The sequence below is a fragment of the Echeneis naucrates genome, chromosome 7, assembly GCF_900963305.1.
Source record: "Echeneis naucrates chromosome 7, fEcheNa1.1, whole genome shotgun sequence".
Lineage (NCBI taxonomy): Eukaryota > Metazoa > Chordata > Actinopteri > Carangiformes > Echeneidae > Echeneis > Echeneis naucrates.
The window spans coordinates 19,728,008-19,745,513 of record NC_042517.1 but is presented as its reverse complement, the minus strand read 5'-3'; the positions used below and the strand labels follow the sequence as shown (position 1 = coordinate 19,745,513).

Genomic DNA, 17,506 nt, shown 5'->3' with positions numbered 1-17,506 from the left:
TGAAGGGTAGAATGTATATTTTCCCGTGGTTTATTTATTGGTTTGTACAAGCATCGTCATTCTTAAGTTTGTGCTAGTGAGGTAAGGAGAGAAAAAGCTCATCAAATGGGCTGAGACAACTACAGGGTCAGCTCTTCAGTTTAATTAAACAAGGAATTATGGGATTAGTGTGAAGCTCCCATTACAGGCCACTGGAAGAGTCTTGCGGAGAATATCTTTTTGTGTTCCCCTTAGCAGTGCCCCTTTGAAAGCTCCCGCTAGAGAATTCTGAAAGGATTACATGTGGCCGCAGGACATGCTGCTGCATTAATTAAATCAGTTCTTTTACATGCAAAGATTTGTTTTCCAATGAAACAAGGTAAAAAAAAACAAACAAAAAAACCCAACAACATATATTTATACACACGCACATCTGTAAAGAAAGCATCCATATACAGTATATGGGCTGTTTGTTGCTGGTGGGTAGGTGAAGGAACAGTGAGATGTGGGGGTGGGGCTGTTTGCTTGCAGAGCAATTTGGCACTAACGCAGTGTGACAACACTTGAGGCCTCTGCAGTGGGCTGGGATCACTTTCCAAAAGGCACCGCCGAGTCCTCGGGGTGCAGCTGCAGCGGGATGGACTCCATTTGTTTTCCTTCCACATGCTGCTGGATTTAAGAGCGGAGAGGGGCAGAGGTGGAGGAGAGGGAGGATATGAGAGAAAATTAGGCACTCTTGCCTCAGTCTCTTCTCTCTCTGACTCTTCCTCTCTGCTGGATTTGGCCTGTGGCTTTTATTTGCCTGCTTTGCTTTTTTTTTTTTTTTCCTTAAGAATTCTTTTACTCCTAAATCAGTCATCTTATTGTCACTTCCGTCATTCTCTATTTACATTTGTCCTTATTTGTCAATTATCTAATATTTGAAACAACATAGTATGAAAATCCAATATATTTTTTTTGTGTGTGTGTATGTCTGTCTGTGTGCTAATTTAGATAGCCCTGAAGGATCTGGTAACCAAATAGTTTTAGCTTGTTTGACTTATTTACCTTCTGAACCTGTGTGTGTGGGTGCGCTTGGGTATCATTTGTGTAAATGTAACAGAAGACTTTATTTCACTGAAATAATGGTCTGCCTCCTGATCCTCCTTGAAAACTTCACTTCTCATCATCCCCTGGCTTCTGAATGGAGAATATTGCATGCATTATAAGAGCTACTTATAGGTTTTTCCAATGAACAGTATATATCTCGTTAAAGTTTGACACAAGAACAGATAGAAAGGTTGGGTCCTGGCGACACAACGAGAAGAAAAAGGAAGAAATCCATGAACTGACCAGAACAAGAAAGTGAGCCCTTAATGGTAATGATAACCACAAAATGAAATATGTAAGTTGAGTAAATTAGAACAATGTTTTACCAAAATGAATCAGGTATATTGCATTGTAAAAGTGTGAAGGAGTGTTGGGAGCCCCTTAGACCCAGATCCCTGGGTAATAAATAAAGTTTGCTGCCCAGGAAGCTGCACTGACAAACTCAACCACACTGGTGGTTTGGCAGCACATGCTAGCAGCAGCTCCATACTTGGTTTGGATGGCACCACAATAAGGATCCCCAGGATGGAGGAGAATAAAGTTTGACAGGCTGGTGGATCAGGAGGGTCGGCCACTCTCCTGCAGCTGATAATGGAAAGCAGAGATTATGGTAATGAGACAGACGCCCAGAGCCGATAGAGGGGCTAAACCTGGACTTCATCTTTGTCTCCACCAGATCCCTCGATGGTACGTCTTATCAGGAGAATGCGCCACATACATTCACACACACACACACACATTCACAGGGTTTGCAAAATGTGTTGTGGTATAAATAACAAACAGCTGGGTTTCACACTAAACCCTGGTTTTGTTACACAGTAAATATGATTATATAGAAACACATCCATGTTCACACACACACAAAGAATTATGGGCAGTGTGATGGCTTAATAATGAGGGCTATCATTCTGTTTCCTGTTCCAGGGAGAGTTACAGGGTGTCCATAAAATCTCTTTACAATAAAAAAAAAAAAAAAAAAAAAAAAAATTACAAAAGGTAATTGATGAGATATCTTAAAGATTTGTTGTATGCACTCAGTGGTTTTTAATCACATTGCATTTGTGTATTTCAGGTACCCTGTTGATTAAACAGGTAGTGGTAAATGCCCTAACCCTAGGAAGTGATGGCCCAATTCCATGGCCACCTCGTGCCTCTCCTCATTTTGTAATAATTTCCACATATTTATCTGTTAATTTGCTTTTGTAATAAATGTTTTAAGATGTAAAGACACTTTAAGAACACCCTGTAATACTACATTAATATCCAATTGTATTTTGAGCATCTGAGTATCTGTGCAGTTTGCTGTGATGAAGTCTCAGTACAGTGTTTCCCAGTGTGAGCAGAAGGTAACCAGTTGACTTAAATGTACCAATTTGAGAGCCTTGCAGGTGACAGAGTTACGGCAGCAAGGGACCAGAATCATAAGGGAGGAAGAAAAAAAAAAAAAAAAAAAAAAAAAAAAAATTCACATAACTCATGTAGAGCAATTTGTAGCAGTTCCATGCAGTTTATTTGCATGCACAACTTTTTACAAAAGAAAAAGGAGACACACACACACGCACACGCGTGCACACGCTTAAATTTAGAATTAGGCTTGGGTTCTGTATTTTGCTGTTTTTGCACCGCATTTCAAATTATTATGCATTTGATATTTTCCTCTGATTTTCCTAAATAGTCAATGCAAAAGTCAACCATATAAGAGTATAATTTGAATTTTACTGAACAAACCTCCCAATGATAATATTTCCTTTCAAAAATAAAATAAAAAAAAAAATCATTATGCCTTTTATGCCATGACCGAATTTCAAAACATTTTATAGGTTGTAAAGAACTAAAAATGGTAATTTGTTGAATTTGCAGCATTAGGAGGTCATACAGTATTTCCTGAAACCAAAAGCTATTTCAATCAAAAACATCTTAATAGGTCAAGTTACATGTTAACATGGAATCCCTTCTTTGATAACACTTTCACAATTCTGGCATCCATTGATTTTTTGAGCCAATGACACAGACGTATTCTTTGCAGCATAAGATGGTGCATGAAGATGATTTTTCTATGGAAGGCACGGTTCATCTTTTTGTACCATGGAAGAAGGTGGTCAGTCTGAAACTCTATATACTTTGCTTTGCTTTCACACCTTCAGATACCCTAAAGGGGCCTACCAGCTCTCTCCCCAAAACATGATAACACCCCCTCCTTGCTGACTTTGCAGCCTTGTTGGGACATCGTGGCCATCCACCAAACCTCCACTACTCCATCCATCTGGACCAATTAGTTGCATGGTACTCATCAGTAAACAGGACTGTTTGAAAATTAGTCTACCTGTATTTCTGGACCCACTGCAACTGTTTCTGCTTGTGAGCATTGCCTAGGTGTGGTCGTATGGTAGGCTTATGCTCAACTGAAAGCCTCTGGAGGATCCTACACCTTGAGGTTGGCAGGACTCCAGAGGCAGCAGCAGCAGCTTCAAATACCTGTTTGCTGCTTTGTAACTGCATTTTAGCAGCTGCTCTCTTAATCTGCTGAATTTGTCTGGCAGAAACCTTCCTCATTATGCCTCTATCTGCACGAACGAGCGAATGAGCCACAAATCTCTTCATAGTACAATGATCATGCTTAAGTTTTTTCATGATATTTTCGTACCTTTTCCAGCTTCTCCCATGTTGCTTGAAATCTGCGACCTGCTGAACAACATCCTTCTTAAGTAGTTTTCCTTTAATTGGGCTCACCTGACAGACTAATAATCACAGGTGTCTGATATTTATTTCAGTGATCCAAAGTGCTCTTAGAAACATTACCATCCATGAGTTTAATTTCCAAAACAAAAAATTTAATGTATATGACACTTAAATCCAACTTGCATAATAATTTGGAAGGCAGTGTACATTATTAGCACTTGTCTACACAATATGACCCTTACAGCACTGTCAGTTGTCAAACAGACAATTAGGTATGTTATCCAGGCCCTATGCTGTAAAACTCTTTACCAAACAATGGGGACAGAGATTGAGGAGGCTGCATGAAACTTATATGTCATTTATATGAAAAAATCACTAGTTTTGGTGTAGGTACAGCTGCGATCCACTTTTAGTTACTGTCCAAATGCACTGATCAACTATTAGAAAGACTCCACAGCCAGTGAAGTCAAGGTGGCTCTTCGGCACTTGTTTTAAGGTCCTTTGTGCAAGTCTGACTGGTCAGCTGCCTCAGTGACAAAGTTGGCTCACCTTAAAGAGCCAGGAGCCTCCTGGGCCCTTTCATCTCCAGTAAAGGAAGCATCCCAGGGGGTCACTCACCATGAAAGACTACAAGAAGCCCCAACTGCAGTCACCATGGCTTCAATAAACCCTCACAGCCTGAGTCAATGAAGCTGAGCAGCTGAGCACTTTAAGAACTAAAGAGGTCAAACGGTACTGAGGAACAGACGGGGGGAGGAAGAGAAAAAGAAGAGGGATGGATGTTAGTTCATCCTTATTTATAGCATTTGAACTATCCACAATCGGCTGGATTAATGAGGCCAGAATCATGCATGTTTGTGAATACACCTTGTTTTTTAAAAACGATTCATGTCACTGGAAATGTGAATACGTGTATTTAGACTTTACAGATTGTTCCCTGTGGTTAAACAGCACTTGGTGAAATCTGGTGGTTTTTAGTCAATTAAATGTGTATTTTTAACACAGCTTACTATAATATCAGTTGCAGGTTCATTTTATTTTTGCTGCTACAGCATATTTTCATTTGAATTGTGGATCTTTATGCCTGTACAATACAAGCCTTGAATTCAGGGTCTGAACATTCAACTAATGAGACGAAAGCCAAAGTTTTAAAAATCATTCCAAGAGCACAAAAGAAAGTGAAGTGAAATCTGCCAGTTGGCACAAGGAGCTGGTCTCTCAACAAAGGCCTCAAATTCAAGCTCAAATGGGCAAAACTGAGCTGATTCTGAGACCAGCGGCATCATGCCGCTACTGCCTCCGCTCACACTTCCATTCACAGTTCAGCATTGTTCCTGCTTTTGTTCCAACACAGTTCCACACAATGGTATTTAGTTACAACTAATGCACCAAAAGTATACAGTAAGCAGAAGGACTGCAGCGTATGCAGCATAGACACTTTCATAATAATGGATCAAATATTTTCCAAAAGATGTGGGAACTCTGAAATCCAAACTTTTGCTGTCTTGCTGCAAGAAACACATAACTGCAGCCACAAACAGAAGGTGTAGGAGCCATTACAGGAGAGAAGCACACTCTCACTAAATACTACAAAACTGGCACTGAATTCAATCCAGCCCACACAAAGATGTTGCTTTATCAGGGTATTATGTCTTAGCAAACTGTTATTAATGCAAAGTCTTTATCTTCTTTCCTCCGCAAGCCCTGGCACACATGTGTCTTTATTTAGCAGATAAAAATAGCCATAAACAAAAATTGTGGACTGTCAATATAAAAAGTGATAAAGATTAGAGCTGGGAGCTAATATAATAATAAGAGGCCCTCTTAAGATACACTTGACACAGCAAAGCCCTCAGTGGACAGCTGCAGGCTTAGAGAATGCAATTGCAGGAAGTTTTAAAGAGCAATAGAATAATCCTATTTTGGAAGAAAGATTAACAATCAGAGCAGAGTAAAGAAAATGCAGTGATTTGTGCTTGTTGGCTGGTTTGGTTCAAAAGCTTAGAAAGGCACTGGTGCATTTGTAGGAGATGGAGGATAGGTGTTTTCATCTGCTAATGTCACTCCGGGCTTATCTGGGACAGCGAAAGCTTTTCACATATTTGTCACTGCATTTTAAAGCAGGCCAGATGAAACTGTAACCGAAATAACTGCTGTGACATCCAGTGACTCTCACTGAGGGTTGAATGCACCATCAGCAGTGATGGAAGTAAGGCAGTTAAAATAAATAGCATTGCTTTTTTCAGTAACAGGTAATCTGTCTAATAAGTGTTGGTTACATGGTTACAACACTTACCGTTACTGACAGTTGCATGGGGCACATTACTATAATTGAGTTTATTGAGTTTATTGAGCTGTCATCAAAAGCTCTCAACCTATGAGGAGCTGCAAAGTTAGTTTTTACTTTTTGGGGGGCGGGGGGGAAACATGATAAGTGATGATGAGTGGTTAAGGTAAAGTGCCTCTGATTGGCTTATCATGACAGTAAAGTTATGGTAAGCCAATCACAGGCAGAGGTGGGTGGGTGTTCATACATGTACCACAAACCTGCACATATGAACACACACACACACACACACACACACACACACAACTGGGACACATACATCAATGGCGAGTCGAGGCAAATCAAACATAGTGTTTACCACCTGGAAATGCACACATTTAAGCGTTTTCTGTTCATAATTAATTGTGTTAGCATTCCATTTCCTTCTTTTAAAAATATATAATATTCTGTTTTTATTTAAAATAAAATTGAATAAATGTAATTTAAAGTTCCATTAAAAAGAAAACAAATAGATTTTTTAAAATGCCGGTACATTAAAAAACAATCTAACACAATGGTTACCTTAATTGCTAACTAGTGACTATTATAATGCTGACGAAATCAATTCCTAGCTCAGCTGCTTTTTGAGGGAACTAGTAAGAATAACTAATTACTTGTTAAAAGTACTGTGCCTAATACTTATCATCAGGATGCAGAAGCTATTTGGATTCAGACACATCAAAATAAAGCAGTGGCGACTGATGGACTGGATGAAACAAGTCAATAGGAGTAGGGTCTGTGACTCCGATCCAGAAAAATGTATCAAGGCCTTCTGGAAGGCATCTTATTACTTAGATCCTGAATATACAGTCAAAGAAACTTAAAATGAGCAGTGGAAAATCCTGAACTGATCTTCATACACCTGCTGGAGACCAGTGTGAAGACAGAGATTCCACAACAAGAGAGCATAACCCAAAGAGATCTGAGTTCTGCTTCAGCAAAAACACAAAAGAGCAAAAGGCTATCTGGACTGTGTGTCAAGTTTGGTCCATAAAATAAAAAGGAGGAATTTTTAGTTTTGTTTTTTTTTTTTTGGTCTTTTGGTCCGTGCTGAAACTAAAGACAGAGACTTAATAAATAAATAAATAATAATTCACCAAAGTCCAAACATCTTTAAGGCAAACAAGTGATTTTTCTTCATTCATCTGTTTTATTTTTTATTTAATTCATGAAAACAAAACAGAACTTACACACAAGCTTACTTAAGTGTCCAAAAGAGGCTTAGAGTCCAGATCAGGATGAGAATGTGAGAAACCAGCAGCCAGAGAGCAGTCATAACTGACCTCCGCCTATATGATACAGGAGGAAGTAGAAAACAATCAGATGCTGAGGTTCTGTGGTTCTATTGGAGAGCACCAAAACACCACTAACAATCCCACGTCTCACTGGCTCCTTCTATGACTCCAAATTCCCTCATTTACCTGATCACCAATTACTCTTTCACCTACTTTATTCTCCTCTTCTTTTTTTTCTGTATGATTTTACTGTTTTTATTGACTCGCCTCTTGTAAAATTTCTATGAGTGTTGTTAAAACACTCTATAAATAAAATGTATTATTATTATTAGATGTAGTAGTTGCAGTGTCATTACTATATGTTTAAGAGTTTGACTGGTTATGGTTACTCCAAAGGAATACCTCTTTTAGTCGTAAGTATCCCTATCTGCACCACAGAGGGTCACAGTGAACTGTTCGGAGCATTTTGAAGAAAACAGACACCTGACATCTTTTTCACTCTTTCTGCTAAGAGGACATGCAGCTGTATAGTAGTTTTTATCCCATTTCCCTTTCTCTTTTTATCAAATGCAGTGACACAATTTTAGCATTATTCAAGAAGGATTTTACTTCCACCCTAACTGCAGCCCAAATGTGGTGAGGGACTGTAACAGACCCTCCCCCTGCAGATCTGGGCCCTTTCAGAACGGCAGCATTAGAAATACCGTTCAGCTCAGCTCAGCAGCACACAGGAGAAGCTTTCTTTCACCATTTTTGCTGTTGTCTAGCTCAATCGTGTCACTTTGAGAGAGTCTATTCAGAGGTATTCATGCATCTGCCTCCAGGCCACAATGGCCGCCACTTTATAAACTGTCAGCCTGCTCGCTTCAAGTCTTTGGTTCATCTTTTTTTTCATCTCTTTAATAAACTTGCAAGAGTTCATCAACTCCTTCAATAGTAAATCCAGGCACATATAACAGATGGGGCCTCCTGGTTTCAGTTTTGTTTTTTTGTTTTTTTGTTTTTTTTGGTCAATGTTTGTGTATCTGAAGACTAAAATACACTCAATGTCTGCGGCTGCAAATATTAACAAGCAGAAGAGAGAGACTCTCATTCTCACCCCTGTTGTCCTGGTCCTGGATTCTTTTCCCTCTTACACACAATATAATACTAAAACTACCCACCTTTAGCAACTAATTACTTTAATTAGTCATTTGGTCTGTGTTGTGGGGATATGGATAAAAAATGGGCCTCATCACATAGGAACAATGTGTAAATCTATATAACCAATACACACTTAAAAAGGTCCTAATCATGATCCACTCTTTCATGTTAAAGCATCACTTGGCCCAAAACCACTGGAAATATGATATTGCAGTTTGAGCAAAGCGTCATTTCACCATGATTAAATATAAAATTATTTATACAATTTTAATAATTTGAAGTTGAAAATAAAAAAGGGCAGAATCCATATCAAAGCTGCAGTTTCATATGACCTGTTTTATAATAATGATTAGGGCTGAACACTTGAAAATATATATGTATATATATATTTTCAAGTGTATATATATATGAAAATACAAAATATATAAAATATTTGATCATGTACAATGTCCAATCATTATTTCTGTTTTTATTTTTATTTTTATTTTTATAATTTTTTTCTATTATTTTTATTTTATTTTTGTATTAATTTTTATTTTTAACTGATCCATTCTGACCCGCTTTTTTTTTCATTTTCTCTTCAGCACTGCAAAGGCCTGAACAGCCACAACAATCAGGATCATTTTGTAATTACAGTCCATATATACAGTAACACTTCTAGATCCTAACAGTCACCCTGAATGAAATGCAAAGAGATAATCAATTGTGAGTTGCAATTTTAGTGCCAATGACCATTTCTGCATTTTTGTGCGGGTTCCTTACATGACAGAGCAGGGAAGAGTGCTGCCCCCCCCCCCCCCCCCATCCCTCCTTACTAAATATTAGAAGTGTTGACCAATCTGATCTGACTTCATAAGTTTGTGAGAGGGAATCTTCAAGAAGTTATGCATTTGACAAAGATACATTTATTTTTTACTCAATCATTTCTTTTATCAACCGATGCAATGTGGACCAACGCACCTGCTCAGAGCACAACTGCCAAAGGTATTAAAGGCCGATATAATGTCAATCTGCAGAAACATCTGTCAGTGAATCTGTTGAAGATAATTCAGTGTACATCACTGCTCCCTTCATCCCCATGATCCTCCTCTCTCCATCGTCACCGACAGTCCGATAAAGTGCTCCTAAACCCTGTATAAGATCCACTCTTCAGACTGTGCTCCTACCTTCATTTTCACACTCTGAATATTTCTTGGCTCTTTGGCCTTAGAATGTGAGATTGTGAATTTGTGGCTCCAATTATTTTAACGCGGTGACAGTAAAATGGCCATTAATCCACTTTCATACCTTTCAGTAGCACGAACCCCCCAAATTAAAGAGCCTTTATACCCCATTAATTTCTGTACGTTCAAGGTAATTTTCCAGCCATTACACTCGATGGGGGCATTTGGTGACTCCATGGAGTGATGGAGAAGACCACGAATAAGCGATCTCACAGATCCTCACAGACAGACCTCTGTTCGAAAATTTCAATCAGGATTTCAGAGCTGCATCCAGTCACTTCAGCCATCTCCAGGTACAAAATTCCAGGATGGACTGCTAATATGAATAATCAATAAAACATATTTCATTTCTGTCTACATCATCTCTAGACTCCACTAATAATAAACTGAAATTAACAGCTACCCACGACCCTGAAATAGATAAGCTGTAGTAGATGACAAATAATATATATATATATATATATATATATATATATATATATAAACACAAAATCTTAATTTTGGCTTTCAGAATGAGACAACTCCAATAATTCAAAGCAGTGATGGTGATGACCTCAGCATGTTATCCAGTCTGAATTAAGGGTCCAGCCAGAGGCTGCACTGTGCTAGCCTTCTGAATAGTGACCATGTAAATCAACATGTATTCTACTGTCAACTTTGACAACATGCAGAGGATTTTAATCTAGTATTTCATGAAAGTGACAAATGCTTCAGCATCTGGTGTGGAAATGAATTCATCTGTACATGAAAGAAGGAACCTAAAGGGCCATTTAATGAGGAGTCTTTACATTTGACACTGGCGGTATGTGATCTTGCACGAAGCTGAGAGTGGAGGTTTGTGTGGAATGGGTTCTAGGGACAAATGAATTGGAAATAGACGTCTCGCTCTCAAAGCCTGACACACTGACACAGGACAGATATTTAACCTCTTAAATACTTTCTGTAATATTTTATGGTTTTTTATTTACATTTTCTGACTGAAACACTGTAACAAATATTCATGATCTAAGACTTAGCTCAGCATATCTGGTGTGATTGAAGCCTTGGGATCTAATTTTAAATTAACTCTCTCTCTCTCTCTCTCTATATATATATATATATATATATATATATATATATATATATATATATATATACACACATAATACACACACAAACGCATCTATGTGGTGTAGGTTAACCACATTCACATGAATCTTCACCTCTGGCTACACCTCACAACACAGTGAGGATTCAATTCAATTAAAGACCAACCAAAATGTTGACAATCTGTTAATTTGTTGCTGCCATATTGTTTGTGCTATATTTGTGATTTCTCTATTCACCATTGTACTGTGTGTATCCTTTGCAAATGGGCTGTTAATGGGCTGCCCAAGGCTTCTGACTGCCCTCACCCTGTTTTGCGTGTTTGTTCTTTGTGCGCTACTCCTCTTTTGTTGGCTGATCAGCTTCCCAATGGGTTGCCAGAAAAGATTCTTGGCATTTGTCGGCAAAATGAAAGGCGGATTAAGCGGTGGCTACTGAACACTCCATGGCAAAGAAGTGGGCTGCTATTCTCCTATTCAAAGCCCCCACCCAGGCCAACCTTTATATATATTTGTTTTGTCAGCGATGTCACTGAGAAGTCCAGAGAGCTACAAGATGCAAAAGGAAAATCAACAAGTAGGTCAAGCTTGACAGAAATGTTAATAAAACAAGGAAAGCAGCGGTCATCCTGTTTTAATTACTACAACTACAACAGCAATAATTATTTCATTATATTAAGCTATCAGTGGTTCACCTGATTGATGAAGGTGAATAATTGATAAATCAGATAAATTAGATGTTGCAGCAAATGATAATAATAATAAGTCTTAAATCTTAATATTGAAAGCAGCCCCATTAAATATCCTAACACATATTTAACTATATGATGAACTGTGCAAAATCAAAAGGTACCTGAATATCTTTCATATGATCACATAAAATAAATAAATAGCATTTAAAAAAAATCCCACAAAATAAGTAAATAGCTTGTTTGTCTACATAATGGTAATTGTTTGTATGTGTTTTGTTTTTTTATTTTATTTCATCTGTTATCTCATGACACTGCTCATATTTTTACAGTGAATCCTTCACCTGCAATACCAAAACCAGCTGATGTCCACATCAGGTCACATGACTTCAATTTTATTCTGATACTATGAATGTGAGAGGCAGGGTTAGATGTTATTTTGTGAATGATGGTCCATTTCCCATCCCATGTTTCTATATTTTTTTACCAGGGTGAAGTCTTTGAGAAAGCTGTAGTTCAATAATCAGAACCAAATTTATTTGGTTTTAGTTCATCTTAAAACTGTCACATGAATACAGTGTGACAATGTGACAGAGTAGTCCAGGTGTTGATTGTGTTTCATGCTGCCATGGAAGACTGAATGTATTTGCATTAGTGACACAAAGACTCAGGGCCTGAGGGCTGTTTATACACTAATCAGTGAACGACTTCCTTTTTGAAACCATGACTGCAAGAAATTTGGATGATTCTTCTGAATATTTGTTTGGTCTCCACAGTTAAATATCTCAGAGTCAGAGCCGATGAATGCATGTCAACACAATTATCATGACAATGATGAAGATGGTAGCATTATTACTGGTGCTGTGTGTTGCCCCTGCATCTCTCTCTCTCTCTCTCTCTCTCTCTCTCTCTTTTTTTTGATATATCCCTTAAAATGTGCATTTTGGTGTGAGGTGGCAACAGGAGAGAGGGGAGGTTAATCCCACTTTAATACACAGATGCACAGCCAAGGACCAAGGCTGTGATGATTGTGTTATCTCCAGCTAACATTTGGGTCTCCTTCAATTTCAACCCGGCAAAATAGCTGGGAGAAAGTGCAGATGGAGCGGAGCGAGTGTGGTTGCCCGGGGAAAAGTGTTATTAATAGCTGCAGTCGAACTTCCCACAGCCTGCGCTTGCTGTAAAGCTCCTTTTTGTCACTTGTATTGGATTTGTTTGAAGTCCTCCCTCCATCTCCGCTGTCGACTCTCTTTTCTCTCAACCAGGCTTACTCTGGACTCTGAAACTGACACTGCGGCTTTTCTACTATAGGTTCTGCGTATCTTTGAGAGCAGCATCACACAGTGACTAACTGCTGCCTTAGAGTGTAGATGAAAAGAGCATTAGCCTCTGTCAGGTTATGTGACCTGCAGTTGAGCTGATACATGGAGCCCTAATAAATCAATGTTCACAATGTAGTCACTGCATTCATATTAAATCTGTCAAAATGCTGCTACCTCATTGTTACAGATGGAATCATAAATGTCTTTTTCTTGTTTTCTTTTGTGTGTGTTTTTTTTTTCTTTTCTTTGCAGCTAAAATAAATAAAGTTGGCTCTTTGGTAAACAGACCTTCTATCTTTTAATCCCTCTCTCTCAGCTCACTCACAGTTTTTTTTTTGTTGTTGATTTTTTCTCACTTTCTCTGTCTCTGTCATCATGTCACTAAAATCAATCCCATAAAAAACAAATGAAATGAGTATTTAAAAACACAATGTAAACAACACAAGAGGAAACCTTCAAAATCTCATGGATTCACGCCGCGGGCTTCACACCACGAAGTCAGCGGTTGAAAGATGAAAGTGAAAAAGAAATAAAAAGGCTCACTTTAATCTGCTTTAAAGCCTGCAACAGGACGCATGTGCCTGGAACTGTAGAGTGAGGGCTGATAGGGGATAAATATATTTCTTACCATGCCTGCGAGCTATTACACCCTTCTGCAACACAAACAACTATTCAATGCACACATTTTCCATTACCAGCTTTAATAGGCTAAATCTTCAAATCATTAAAAGCAAGGCTAGGATGACAGAGAGGGAGGGATGCTGATGTGTTATGAGGGCAGGTCTAAAACAGAGAGCAGGGTCAGGAAGCACCACAGCTCCAAATAACCAACGCACACTAACAGCAAGCTGTGCCCATCAAAACCAGTGAGAAACACTAAACACTTATATAACCTTAAAATTAGCGATTCATCATTGTGCACACAATTATTCTATTGAAATGGAACACCAGGCCGCTCTGCCCGAGCAAATGAGACATTCAAGGCCGCTGGTGCCTGCTGCTGTGAGCAGAAATGAAAAATCTGACTTTGACTCACGGGTCGATTTTTCTCAGCTGTATTGGTGCTTGCACTGAAACTCCCATCCCACACGCTGGGCTCCTCATATCCTTACAGGCTGCTGTGTAACCTCCCCACCCCCCACCCAGTCCGTGTCCGTGCCGCCTGTAATTGATATTGACTGGCACGTCGGTCATGTGTCAACATCGCTTTCAAAGGAGCGTTTAACAGCACCGGTGGGAGCAGATTTCAATCCGCTGCTGCTCATCATTAATAATTAAGCGGACTCCCAGCAGACCTGCTGTGTGTACTGTGTCTGCTGGGAGTGGAGCTCAGAGGAGGAAAACCCCGGGCAGACAAAACGGCCCGTTTAACGCACATTAGTCAGCAACCGAAGGCGTACAGCAGGCAGTGAACGCCGCGGCTGAGCGCGCAGGCCCATGCAGGCTCTGGGCCTACCTTTGTCGCCGAGGATCCCGTCGATGCTGTGCTTGGTTTTTTTCTCCCCGTCTTCATCCTTCTTCTCACACTCATCTTCGTCGTCCTTTTTTCCAAAGCGCGCTCGAAGTACCCGGCTGATGGAGCTCACTGCGGACACACAGGCAGCATCAACGACAAGGAGTCAGAAATAATATTCAGAATAACAGGCTCATGTTAAGAAAACCCATCATGACAATAATAATAATGAACAATATATTAATAATAACAGAGTAATGACCACATGCCAATTTAAAAATACTACTATTATCAACAGTAATCGTCTTAGTTTTCTCCACAAGCTTGGCCCTAATTTTGAACATGGTATTTTCATTGATCTGAATGGGAAAACAGCAGGAGAATCAAAGGAGAATGAAACGCGGCTTACCAGGGAGGGCCTCACCTGAAGGAACTGTGCTTCTGTCACACACACCGTCCTTCAGCAGCTTGTCCCGGATCTCCCAGCTGAACATGCCGGGGTTGTCCCGCTTGTACTCCTCTATCCGCTTCTCCACGTCCGGGGTGGCTACCTGCTACAGGTGAGACAGAAAAAAGCAAATTAAAATAAAGGAGGGCCGCGCAGAGAGAGCAACGAATCAAAGGTCTGGAAGGACGTCACTCAAACCTCACCAAATCTAACCCACTGCCAGCTGTATTCTAACATATGTTGGGGTAAGCTGTAATAATCAGACAAAAGAAGTATAAACAGCATACACCGGCAATGTGCTTCAAACAAAGGTCGAATTAATGAAATATATATATTCAGATCAACTTCTTGTGCAAAAATATGCATAACACTCTTCAAAGATGTGTTACAAGATGTGGTGCAAAAATTGCAGGGTAAGAAACTACAGTTCATATGTCATGATTTTACGAGCTCTAATATGTAGTTTACTGAGAAAACAGAATGACTTATATTAAAAAATCAGTTTACGGCTAACAATGCATATACAGACAATAATAATAATAATAACAATAAAAAGGCATGGGGCCTTTCTGTGTGGAGTTTGCATGTTCTCCTCGTTCTTGCATGGTTTTCCTCCGGTTAACTGGTGACTCTAAAATTGTCCGTAGGAGTGTGAATGTGAGTGGTTATTATTATTATTATTATTATTGTTGTTGTTGTTGTTGTTGTTGTTACTAATTTTGTATATTTATATGTTTTATAGGTGTTCTTGCTGTTGCCGGGTCTTCTCACTCTGGGCTTGCTGCCTCCGATCGCTCCGGGCCGGATGGAGCCGGTCTCCTGGTAGCGACAGAGGATCTTGGAGACGCAGCCGTGGGAGACCCGCAGCTGCCGGGAGATGACGCAGGGCCGGATTCCGTGGTGGGCCATCTCCACTATCTTGTGTCGGATGTGGTTGGGCAGAGGACGGCCGTTAATGAAGACCCCGCCGAGCTGGTTAACCCGGCCCTGGCCCAGAGGAGTGGACACTGTGGGAGACAGGTCACAGTCTGTTTCACAAGACGAGAGGATTTCATCAAATGGTTTATAAGGACACCAGTCTGATCACACAGATCCGATCATATTTATACGCACTCATCATAATAACATTGATCTGATAACAGTGATGAAGGTTGGATCGAAAGGTCTGATATTAGTGTAGGTTGAACATTATTAACAGTATTAATTTAGAAAGGTTTGATCATTTACATTTAGAATTTCTCCTTAAATATAATATATATTAAATTAAACACGGTCAAATAAAATTTGAACATATAATTTATATAAAGATAGTTTACATTTATTGTTTAATTAAAATGATCGATTTCAGTTTGATTGTATTAATTGTGAACATTTTATTAATGCAGGCCTACTCGATTTAATTTTGAAGAGATTGCCAGTGTAGGGCTAATAATAGAAATGTAACTTTAACATATATTATTGAGCATATTCATGTCACACTGCTAGTTACTATATTAAACCGACAGCATTTAGGCCTACTTTTTGGTGATAGGTGAGATATTTCGTTCGGGGCCGTCCAACCCAAGGATGAGCTGTCAAACTTTTTCATATTGATGTTACCCTCTATCCCGTGTTGTTGTTGAGGAAATCTCTTTTTGGCTCCAGATTTTTGAGACTTTCCTCGGTATTCAGGCATTTTTTTTAACTGCCTTTACTGCTAAAGTAGTAAATAAATGAAATGCTTCCATACCTCACACCTTTAGATACTGCAGCTAATTACCGACAATAAAAAAAAAAACTAATTAAACCCTCCTGTATAGTCAGGATCGCTGTGCGTATTTGGATATATATAGTTTTATTATTATTTTCACGTTGATCGCTGAAGTTTTGAACTTGCTCTCAAGATTGTTTCCAGATGTAAAGGCCTTCGTGTCTCTCAGCGGTTGTTGCTTTTAAAGCTTACCTTCCAGAGGGAATCCATTGCGGGGATAGTTCTGTCCGGGAGCCGGGCGCATCATCCGCGGTACCGTTCCTGGCAAAGACGACATGGCACCATTAAAAAAAAGAAAGAAAAAGAAAATGCACAAAAATAAAAGAAAAAAATGTGCTACGTTTTTTGAAGTCCAGTTCAAGTGTAGCCGTTTTGGTCACAATGTGCTGATGGTAGTAAATATGTGACACATCCAGAATGTCGGAGCAGAACAGATTTAATACGTGTGTGAAAGACCCCGGAGCATCAGGCCGACAGGAGTCCTTGCACTGATAATGTGCTCACAGTATGAAGCTGGTCTGTTGTTGACACCAGCTCATTTAACTGGTGTGAAGGCTGGACTATTTTCACAGTCCCCTACACAACTCTGGGCCGCGGGGGTGTGTGTATATATGTGTGTGTGTGTGTGTGTGTGTGTGTGGGGGGGGGGGGGGGGGGGGGGGGGGGCTGAGCACCGATAGGTTCTTGGAAGCTTCTCTTATTCGAGAGGGAAAAGCTCAACAAGTTCCAGCAGCCAATGGGAGAGCGGAGCGATGAAGATGTATGCGCGCACACACACACGCACGCGGTCCGTACACCACTTGACAGGCTTACACGATACATTCACAGCGAAAGTCTACATCACTGGCCTTGAAATACAGCAGCTGCTGCAGCAGTACATCATGCACACAATGGAGACAATGTCAGATTGTGTCAAATGTAAAGACTCACACATACTCTGAGCATCACAGTGTGTGCCTCTTAAATTAGGCTATTACACAGTAGAATACAAAACACCAAAGCAGCCTCATTGGGGAGGTTGACTGATTCTCAGTTCTTTTCTCTAATTTATTATTTTCCACCTGATTGTGACAAGCTTTCCTTTC

General features: G+C 39.6%; 1 protein-coding gene across 6 annotated transcripts in view; it reads right to left on the bottom strand.

Moving 5' to 3' along the window:
- The window catches only part of LOC115045873 (paired box protein Pax-7-like), a 48,140-nt gene extending 31,240 nt beyond the window's left edge, over positions 1-16,900 (bottom strand). For 3 of the 6 annotated variants that reach the window (XR_003840908.1, XR_003840907.1, XM_029505813.1), the window contains exons 1-4: positions 16,614-16,900; positions 15,443-15,699; positions 14,633-14,777; positions 14,227-14,355 (exon numbers count right to left, since the gene is read on the bottom strand). Coding sequence is in view for 4 of the 6 variants with exons in the window: in XM_029505813.1 (XP_029361673.1) it covers positions 14,227-14,355; positions 14,633-14,777; positions 15,443-15,699; positions 16,614-16,698 (616 nt within the window). In the remaining 2 variants the exon portion in view is untranslated. The remainder of the gene's footprint in view (positions 1-14,226; positions 14,356-14,632; positions 14,778-15,442; positions 15,700-16,613) is intronic. The other 3 variants (XM_029505815.1, XM_029505816.1, XM_029505817.1) reach the window with 3 other exon arrangements.
- Positions 16,901-17,506: the final 606 nt, after the last annotated feature.